Below are 11,369 nucleotides of genomic sequence, written 5' to 3'. Positions count from 1 at the left end.
TAACACATATGTTTGACTTGCAATATTTGTCAACTTGAAAAAAACTCATGCAATATTTTGCATAAAAATGTTCTTAGCATATTATATCCCTTCAAAATCTTTCATAGCACAAAAGATTGAATAAAAAATTCACAATGAAGAGTATTATGTATTGAACAGTAATAAATTATGATAATCAGTATATCACATAACGAATAACTTAAATATTCAACTGGAAATAGAATATCTAACTGGTGAAACATGTTTTCATCCGACCCTAATTAAAATCATTATCAAACTTAACATGAATCATGAAGGCTGATTTCAAATGAAAAACAAAACCAAAGAGCATTCACCAGTCAAATGTCTGTCCAATTTGATTAAAGAAGATTTTGTTGTACGGCTCAAAATATTCTGTTAGTTTGACCACAACCTCTTCATGAACCTCGGGATGTTTCCGACCTTTTGTTCGATCAACACATTTATGTCCAGTTGTTTCATTCTTGATACAGAAAAATTCCTTTGTTCGATCAAAAACAAATGAGTTTTGCTTATTTCATGCTCCTGACCTGAAAGATTCTACCTTCTGACATACCTCAAATGGTTTCTCAGTCAGATTCTTGCCATCCACACACATTATCTGTTTATCATTCACATCTCCATTATCTTTCAAAACTTTCTCCTCAAAACTGGATGTGTCCAGATTCGTTCTTGACCTTTTGTCCATCAATTGAAGGTGGTCTGACATTGCTCTCTTTATTGGATCAGGTACAAGTAATATGAGTTTGATAGTACTATTCATACGAAATATTCTCTCTGGAGATTTGTCACTGTGAAAATAACCAAGAGTTTTTTCTATTGTGGTTTGATCTACAAAACTTAAAGGCATATTTTTTGTTACCAGCTTATTCCCTGAAAGAAATCCCTATCAAAGTAGTGAACCTCCTTTGAAGAAACCTGAATGTTTGGATGCAAAGCAAGAAATTGAAGTGGACAACGAGTTCCTCCTTTCCGCATGCCAAAGATGATGTAGTGAGGTAGACGATGTGTGGGCTTGTTGTAATCATTGTCCGCGAGCATACCTTTGAAACTCACTACAGGTTTATCTGATGGACTAAATACAGTGTATAGACCAATAATGACAACCAGGACTATTACTGATATTAGTGGGCAAGAATAACTTTTCGTTGACCTAATCCACAACAACATGCCTGAGTATCTCTTGAGCACTGATGTAGAGGGTGACACTTAGCAGTCATTCTATCACCCTAAATACAAATAAATTAAAATAATATACAATTCACATTTTTATGCATATCTAAACATATCTAAATATCTAATTAGTCGGCTGCCAACATTGACCCATCAGCCTCTCCTTCAACTTCGTTTTTAAAATATTGTGGCAAAATCGAAGACAAGTATATTCCCCTGAAGGCCACACTGTGACTTGGGGTGTAAAAGAGTAATAAATGTGTTATTCCTTAGCTTTTGGTTTTGTCAAATTTGTGCATGGATTCTATTCATTAATTAATACAACGTATCCTGTCTTTTCTATTAAATTGCAAAAACTGATTCCTAATAATGAAGTTTCTATCTAAGGCTGATTATGATCCCTAATTGGCTTCCTCTCTCTTCAAATCGCCAGAATCGGAGCGGGTGGTACCTGTTCAAAGAAGCATGTGAAGAGTTCAAACTTGTTAAAAACACATTTATCCTTCAACTAGTCACAAGTTATATCATATCAAACTTGAACAACACTGCATTTAATTGATGTAAATAAAGCAGATATACTGTTTGGCGAATAGTTTTTTTTACTATACTTGGAATAAATACTTTTTTGCTTTCCAATACTTCGGGGGTGATGCTACGCAGTGTTTAAGTATCAATTAAAGTCTGAAAGACTGGGTGTTTCTGAGCAAGGAACCTCTGAGTTTTTATAAAATGATACGATTTAATTATATGAATAAGAATTGTCTATTATGGCACTATATTTTGGAAAAGCAACTGATATAAGCATGTGATTACTGCAGTAAGTTGAAACAGATTGTATACAGTTTCGTAAATAAAAAATTGGCAAAGTGTTCTACTGAATTATGTGTCTCCCCCGCGATGAGTTGCTATGACAATGTTGGATCTGCCAAAATTTCTTAGTTTTAAGGGTTCATAACTAAAAAAAAAAACCATTGAACCAGAACATTCTACTTACATGCACATCGACATATTAGGATATAAAAACGTACAAAGTTACATGTATATGCGATAAAACATGTGGGAGGATAACAAGGTTTGTTCTCAAAAAAGATAAAGAGGTTAATCAAGACAGACAGATGTTTGCATGGGATATAATCAGTGTTTCTACTGACAACAAAATTCATAAACCGACAAAAATGCAAAGAAACAAGGACAACTAACAAAAATCCTGACTTGGGAAAATCGTTCAAATGTGGTGAACAAAAATTAAACAAAAAATTTTCATTATGTCTGGTGTTAGACGTTGTGCTATAAATGACTATGAAACCTCTAGAATAGGTTCCCAACAAATACCAGTATTCCAGGAATACCAGTTATTTTCATTAATAAGATATCTGTATTCTACTGAATTATAAATAAAGGCAACAGTAGTATACCGCTGTTCGAAACTCATAAATCGATAGAGATAAAAACAAATCCGGGTTACAAACTAAAACTGAGGGAAACGCATCAAATATAACAACGACACAAAAAAAAACACAACATTAAAATGTAACACACACAGAAACGAACTATAATATAACAATGGCCATTTTCCTGACTTGGTACAGGACATTTTAAGAAAAAAATGGTGGGTTGAACCTGGTTTTGTGGCATGCCAAACCTCCCGCTTTAATGGCAACGTCCAACATAACACCAAAACGACAACATCACATGACAGGACCACAATACAAATAAATGGGAGAACATATAGGACAAAGAAACACACGAATAATAGCTAGCAGAAGGTACTAGGCTTAAAATTCAATACGCCAGACGTGCGTCTCGTCCACACAAGACTAACCAGTGACGCTCAGATAAAAAAAGTTGTTTGAAAGCCAAAACAAGTACAAAGCTGAAAAGCACCGAGGACCAAAACTTCCAAAAAGTTGCGCCTAACACGGCCAGTATTTTCTGCCTGGGACAAGAACATCCTTATTATTTAGAATAATTTATAATTTTGCAAACAGTAAATATTATAAAATGACTATATAATAGATATACATGATAAAACCAAAGTGGGGACTAACTACAGAATAAAAACGGATACATTACATAAAACAACTTAATCCAACATATAAAAATACACAGCCGAGTTAGCTAAAGCCTCAACGCACAAAGTGACGTCACATTTGAAATTCTAAAAAAAACACACAAAGAGACGTCACATATGAATTTGTAAAAATATTTCCCAAAAATAAGAGGATTAGGATTGATTCAAGATAGATTTGTAATACTGCCATTACATTTATTAATAACATGAAAATTACAATAATTATTAATATCAAATTGTGGTAGTAATTAGATAATTAATTGTATTATCTAGCTATGTCGGTGTTTCTTCTGAATCAAACTGTAAACCAAATATATCGTATAAATTTCGTTGAACCAAACTAAAATCTAATAAATGAAGAGGGTGATTAATTATCTATACCACAACACACGAATATAACAGAAAATACGTTAAGACATTTGACAAAATCCGACGAGAACAACAAATATAACATCAAAATTAAATACATGAATTTGGGATAGAAAGGTACCGTGACACGTCTTATACCAATGCGGTTTCACACTCAGCAAAACAGTCACAATCGGGTAAAAGTCACGTTCGGTAATTAAAAGATCAGACGACGTAATGACAAACCACAATCTAACACGTGGTAAAAATGTCCTTAGTTAGTTTTGACAAAGACACATCGTATGGATCAACCAATTGGTGATGGTGTCCGTAAAATTTACGGAGTGTCATTTTTAATCTGTCCTCCTCATAACTTTGTTGGAGCAGTTTCTGCGTAAGGAGCATGTTCAAATCCTTATTTTTATATAGTTAACACATTGCAGTATAATATTTTAAATTTGATATGACAATCAAAATATGCACACATGTGTAAAATTGCTGAAAAATATGATAAAAAACTTATGATACCATCCATGCATAAAATTGCATGACATTACATTTGAATATGCATAATATTGTATGACATAAAGTAAATATGCATAAAACTGAATAAATTAAATATATCATATAATAATTAATGTACAAAACTGTAATCAACAGATAAGTTGTATTACTCATCTTGAAATATAAAAATCTTGGGTTAATAGTAAATTAAAGCTTGAGTATTTAAGAAAGAAAAACAAAAAACAAACTTTCAATTAGGTTAAAACAACTTAACTGCAACCATAGCAGTTAACATATTTGATCAATTTGCAGAAGGTTAAACTATTGTCAATTCTACAAAATGTCTTGCCTGCACCATCATTTAAGTAATTTAAAAGGGAATTGCACATAAACCTTAGGACAAGGTGCAATTTAACCTGTCTGAGTGTAAAGTCCAAGTATATATGTAAATGAGGCCAAAGACTAGCAATCAATCAACATACGAAATATCATTGATCCATCATGTATAAATACAAGGGAATAGACTAATTATAAAAACAGACCACCGGAACATGTACCCAGTAATGAAATGTCATTGAGACATATAATCCTCAAAAACAAGCTATATACCAATATTGTTGACTTACTTACTGAGGAATGTACCTCATCCTGAAAACTTAGCTGGTCCATTGGTGAGCAAAAGTCAAGGCAACAAGACGTTGGCTGAGAGACATCATGTTTATGTCGCACAACCTTCCAACATATAAAATAGTGTATAGTTGCTACAGAATGGACCTCTTTTTGACACTACACCTGAACATGGGAGCATGAAAATGAGATGAACTTACAATAGACGGAAATATACGCATCAAAATCATTGTTGACCTATGAGGTATAGTTACTTGTGAACAAATGTTTAATCCTGAAAACTTAATTAAACAGCTAGAATAAGAATTGAGGTCATTGAAAGGTAAAAATGACTTGGTGACAAGGTCTCATCATGACCAATCACCTTAAAAGCAATAGAGGGTGAATGAAAGTTTAATGCCGAAATAAAATAGAACAGTCTCACATGTTGCAGCCTCCCTGACAAATATTTACAAATACGCTTTATCATAAAGATATAAAAAGATTAGTAACAGAAATCACAAGGTACAGGATTTCTTCTGTTCTATGAGTATTATTATTTGTTGAGCAGTATACTGTTACATGATTAGAGTAACATCTTTCTAATGTATCAACCAAGAAATAAATAAACTTGACAACATATGCTTAATCAGAACCAGAATCGTCTATTACATACGAATCAAATATGCTTAACATTCTTACAACTAGGTATATAATTCTTTAATAAAATGTATTTGTCTGCATTATTCAATTCTTAAATCACAAACTTTATAATTAAAACATTATTTTGAAATGTCATACTTATTAACAAAAATTAGGTTCACAAAATGGAAACCATTTACATTCACCACCATACCTATAAATCAGACTAAACTAGAATGCATGTGTTCTTGTGCTTAGCATTCCCCCACCCGAAAACAGGAAGCAGGTGTCTGATAGATTAAAAAGGGCTCAAACTTTACAACTCATCACAGTCAAGCTGCTGACCAAATTTGGAGGTATTTTGTTGTTGAAAATTTAAAGTATTGTCAAGTAGATTAAAAAAAAAACGCTCACACGTTACCACTCATCAATGTCATGCTGCTGACCATATATGCAGTCGTTCTGTTAAATAAAGGCAACAGTAGTATACCGCTGTTCGAAATTCATAAATCGATTGAGAAAAAAACAAATCCGGGTTACAAACTAAAACTGAGGGAAACACATTAAATATAAGAGGAGAACTACGACACAACAGAAACACAACATTAAAATGTAACACACACAGAAACGAACTATAATATAACAATGGCCATTTTCCTGACTTGGTACAGGACATTTAAAAAAAAAATGGTGGGTTGAACCTGGTTTTGTGGCTAGCCACACCTCCCGCTTTTATGGCAATGTTAAATATAACATTAAAATGACAACATTACATGACAGGACTACAATACAAATAAATGGGAGAACATATAGGACAAAGAAACATACGAATAATAGCTAACAAAAGGTACCAGGTTAAATTTAATACGCAAGTTGCGTTAATTAGTTCCTGAGAAAGGTGCGATGAAAATATTTGTTGGACAAGGTAATTGCAATACAGACCCCCACTTTTAGAGTGAGGTAGACTTCACCTTTGAAACATTGGTTATTCATGTCTGATGCACATCCTTTCTTTTCAACAAATTTATTAAGAAAATAAGCACTGTAAATTCAAAAGTTTTTGCATATATTTATCACTGCGATTTTTGAAGAATGGACAAAAATTTAAGATTATATACTGCTATTTTAGAAAAGTCTACATACATATATATGCATCAGATATCAGATGCGAGCTCTTATCATAGCGATACTCATCCAGACGCATTATTCGTATAACAACAAGAGGCTCTATAGAGCCTGTGTTGCTCTCCTAGGTCTACGTGCATCAACAATGGATCCTCTCCAACATTGTGGACTAGAATACTACTAGTATTTCTTACAAAAATATCTTTTTTATTGATCTTGTATTGCTGATCAATTTTTATTTCTTTAGTTTTGGCCCAAAACAGAAAAAGGTAAAACAAAACTTCATTTAAGAGCCATCACTTCTTTCAAGAGTATAATTTCAGCAAAATTTATCTTATTTGGTGATCTTGACTTGCTGATCATTTTAGTTATTTAAAGTCTCTATCTATTTTTTATGGATTTTAAGATAATAGGCAACACAAAACATTTGGTAAAAAGTGTCATTTAAGAGGAAGAGCTCTAATTAGGAGTCGAATGACGATTTGAAGCATGTTAACTTATATGTAGATCTTATCTTGCTGATCATTTATGCAATTCAAAGTGTCTATCTATTATATTTTTCAAGATATTAGGCAAAAACTCTAAAAATGGGTAAAAGAGCTGACGATTTTCATCTTATTTTGACTTATTTGAAGATCTTGTCTCGCTGATCATTTTAGCTTATTTAAAATTTTATCTATCTATTATAATTTTAATGATATTAGGCAAAACGCAAAAGATTGGAAAACATCGTCATTTAAGGGCAATAACTCCAAGTAGCAGTCAAATAGACGATTTTGACTATTAGACTTCATTGTAGATCTTGTCTTGCTTATCATTTTTTTGCCTTTTTGGCTTTTTATCTTTCTATTAAAGTTCTAAGATATTGAATAATAAAATCCTGCACACAGCTTGATACGACCGCAGAGTTCGAACCCTGAACAGTTAGGGCAAGTATGGACACAACATTTAAATTTTATACAGCTCTGAATTTGGGATGTGATTAAATATTTGACACACGTGTTATGGCCCAATATCCAAAATCTAAATACATGGTTATTTATTTCTTTTATAAGTATTATCTAAAATATCAATCTGCTTCAAAAGGTGCAAAAATTATGTTCCAAGAATTCAATTTTGATGAAATCATACAAAGTTTAATTTTGGACCCTTTGGACATTAGGTAGACAATTTGGTAGCGGGGCCTGAAATCTAAAATCTAAATACACAGTTAGATTCAGCATATCAAAGAATCCCATGTATTAAATCTTTATTGAAATCAAACAAAGTTTAATTTTGGATCCAGATTTGTACCAACTTGAAAACTGGGCCCAAAATCAAAATCGAAATGCACGCTTAGATTCAGCATATCAAAAACCCCAAGAATTCGATTTTTATTGAAATAAAATAAAGTTTAATTTAAGACTTTGTACCTTAATGTGGACTTATTTGAAAACGGGGTTCAAAATCTATAATCTATATATGTTGTGTACAAGTTATCATTTTGTACAAATTATAATTTGTACAAAAAAATTGTACAAATTATAATTTGTATTTTGACTTTGTACAAATTGTAATTTGTACAAAAAGTGCTTGTACAAATTACAATTTGTACAAAAAAAGTAAAATCACAAAAATACTGAACTCCGAGGAAAATTCAAAAAGGAAAGTCCCCAATCAAATGGTAAAATCAAAAAAACAAACACATCAAACGAATGGATAACAACTGTCATATTCCTGACTTGGTACAGGCATTTTCTTATGTAGAAAATGGTGGATTGAACCTGGTTTTATAGCTAGCTAAACCTCTCACTTGTATGACAGTCGCATCAAATTCCATTATATTGACCACGATGCGTGAACAAAACAAACAGACACAATAGGTAAAAATGTCAAAAATAGGGGTACAGCAGTCAACATTGTGTTATCATCTTAATCACTATAAAAAAAAAAATGTAACGAAGAAGCACAAAAAGGCATACATCAAATTTAACATCCTCATTTTGCTTATATTGTACGATTTTATTTATCTATGTAAAATCCACCCATAAAGGATGGAAGGTTTTAAGTACCGGCGTAAAATCGCGCGTTTGAAATACGCACAGGTAGACATAAAAAAAATGTTGTCGTTCAAAGTATGAGGGGATACATTAATACAGAGTCACGTAAAATGGATATAACAAAAAACAGACTTAACAGTAAAAGTAATATTAATAAATAAAATAAAATAATTGTGTGGTACAAAGTATGACTATATACATAAGTACAGAGTCACGTCAAATGTATATCACAAAAAAAAAAGACTCAACAGTAAAAGTAATATTATTAAATAAAATAATTTTGTCGTTCAAAGTATGACGGGATATATAAGCACAGAGTCACGTCAAATGGATATCTCAAAAAAACAGACTTAACAGTAAAAGTAATATTAATAAAGAAAAATAAAAGAATACTATAACACGTTATTAAGATGATGAACAACGTCAGTACGCAAAATCTATACTTCAAGACCATCGTGTATTATTTGTGAAGTTGATACGGAATATTTATCAACAAGTTCTTGGTACCTTCCGATGAACTTTTTTAGAAAAAGGACGAGACGTTCTTTGACATACCCCTGGTTCATCAACTTTCTGCTCGGACACTGGTGACGTTTTACAAAGTCTGAGTAGGAGCTGCAAGCTCTTGAATACCGAATAAGTTGGGAAATGTATATCCCATATGCAGGTGAAGTTGGTATATTGCTACTAAGGTGAGGGAAATTGATAATTTCAAAATTAAAATCGTCTCGTTTGTCATAGATTCTGGTACTGAGATGACTGTGTATGTCATATTCGAGGTATAAGTCTAAAAATGAGGCGGAGGAAGCCGTGTCTGTTGTTTCTTTAATTTCTAGTTCTGGGGGATATATTAATGGAACCCAATTAGAAAAGTTCGGATTGTTAATGGAAAGAACATCATCAATATATCTGAAAGTGAAATTAAATAACCTGGCTTCTTTGATCTTCTTGTTTTTGACAAGTGTCTGAAGGAACTCCGATTCATATGAAAATGAGAAGAGGTCGGCAAGGAGAGGCGCACAGTTCGTTCCCATAGGAATGCCGACAATTTGTTGAAAAAGTCTACCTCCAAATTCAACAAATATGTTGTCAATAAGAAACTCCAGCATACTGATAACTTGTTCCTCTGTGTAGCATGTTTTACCCTTTTGTTCACTATTAACAAAATATGCCTTATGGTATCCCAAAGTAATAAATTTATAGCGTATGCTACCATTTTTATGATGAAAAGCATTGTGGATTATTTCTTTTCGACGGGTTTTCAATTTCACATTGGGAATGGTGGTATACGAGGTTGAAAAATCAAAAGTTTTGATAGAACTAATTTCAGAAAAAGACCGAGATTTAAAATTATCCAGAAGTTCTTTGGAGTTTTTAAGAATCCACATATGGTTAATACCACTACGCGAGTAAACAGTTTCACAGTATTTCTGAAGACCCTCTTTCACTGCGGACAGAATCTAATGGACAATTCTTTAGTGGAACATGCAAATGAGCCGGCAATGTACCGTTGTTTGTACGGAATTTTGTAAAGTTTAGGTATCCAATACAAACAAGGTAAGTCCTCCGATTTGTTGTTCATTGCAATGTTCATTGAAGCCATGAAGGACTTATGATTCGCCAAAATCTCATCCTTGTCAAATGATATGTTTTTGTATGTGGGATTACCTGAGTGCTCATTTATTCCTAATTCTTTTACAAGACACTCGTAGTTATACGATTTACATATAAAGACACTATTATTTGAAGCTTTGTCCGCAGGAACAACAACATACTTATCTTGAAGAAATGATAGACATTTCACAGCCTCTTTGTCTCTGAAAACGGACTTTGGTCGATCATTCACACAGTTTTTCAACTTATGAATGCGACGTTTTATCAGAGACCTGATAGTTTTGACCCATTCTGACAAAGTGTCTAGTTGAACTTCTTCTCGTTTCTCGATAGTCTTGTGTGGACGAGACGCACGTCTGGCGTATTGAATTTTAAGCCTAGTACCTTTTGTTAGCTATTATTTGTGTGTTTCTTTGTCCTATATGTTCTCCCATTTATTTGTATTGTAGTCCTGTCATGTGATGTTGTCGTTTTGGTGTTGTGTTTGACGTTGCCATTAAAGCGGGAGGTTTGGCATGCCACAAAACCAGGTTCAACCTACCATTTTTTTCTTAAAATGTACTGTACCAAGTCAGGAAAATGGCCATTGTTATATTATAGTTCGTTTCTGTGTGTGTTACATTTTAATGTTGTGTTTTTGTTGTGTCGCTGTTCTCCTCTTATATTTGATGCGTTTCCCTCAGTTTTAGTTTGTAACCCGGATTTGTTTTTATCTCTATCGATTTATGAGTTTCGAACAGCGGTATACTACTGTTGCCTTTATTTAGCCCATGCTCTGGCGTAGTCCTCAATGGAATCCATAATCATTTTGAAGTTATGATTCCAATTGATGTGTTGGGGTTCTCTGAACTTAGGACCATGAGAAATCACCTTTCGGAGATTTTCATTGTGAATTATGTTTAGATCCCCAGTAATAACATGGCCAGAGGGGCCGTAATTGTAAGGCGAGTGGGAAAAGTCACATGTCAGAGGTTTTTTTAGGTATTGTTCTAAATCAAGGTCCTGTAATGCTTGTTTATAGTTAAATATTTTGGGTGCAATGGTTTTGGTGTAACTATAGGATACAATAGGAACAGACTGATTTTGAAAATAAATTGGAATTTTAGATGTTACCTCCTTGTGATGTAGAACGTTGCTGATGTTGATTGCATCAATTCCTCTATTGGCTACATGCCTACAAAATTTGACTAAAATTCACTTATAACTTGTACAATATTTTCTAGTATGTA

General features: G+C 33.0%; 1 protein-coding gene across 1 annotated transcript; it reads right to left on the bottom strand.

Annotated features, from left to right (window-relative positions):
* Positions 1 to 331: 331 nt before the first annotated feature.
* On the bottom strand, positions 332 to 996 carry LOC127739088 (heparan sulfate glucosamine 3-O-sulfotransferase 5-like). Its single transcript, XM_052250681.1, has 3 exons — positions 881 to 996; positions 575 to 809; positions 332 to 481 (listed from the first exon to the last, which is right to left on the bottom strand). The coding sequence occupies exons 1-3, from the start codon at positions 994 to 996 to the stop codon at positions 332 to 334; spliced, it is 501 nt and encodes a 166-aa protein (XP_052106641.1).
* Between the last annotated feature and the right edge of the window lie 10,373 nt (positions 997 to 11,369).

This window comes from Mytilus californianus, unplaced genomic scaffold, assembly GCF_021869535.1.
Source record: "Mytilus californianus isolate M0D057914Y unplaced genomic scaffold, xbMytCali1.0.p SCAF_1, whole genome shotgun sequence".
NCBI lineage: Eukaryota > Metazoa > Mollusca > Bivalvia > Mytilida > Mytilidae > Mytilus > Mytilus californianus.
This window is presented reverse-complemented; position numbering and strand designations above follow the sequence as displayed.

Coding starts and splice junctions, on each gene's coding strand:
- LOC127739088 (XM_052250681.1), bottom strand. CDS start 996: ATGCGGAAAGGAGGAACTCGTTGTCCACTTCAATTTCTTGCTTTGCAT. Junction 810..880: donor TTCTTTCAGGGAATAAGCTG/GTAACAAAAAAT, acceptor TTATTTTCACAG/TGACAAATCTCCAGAGAGAA. Junction 482..574: donor TGACTGAGAAACCATTTGAG/GTATGTCAGAAG, acceptor TTCTGTATCAAG/AATGAAACAACTGGACATAA.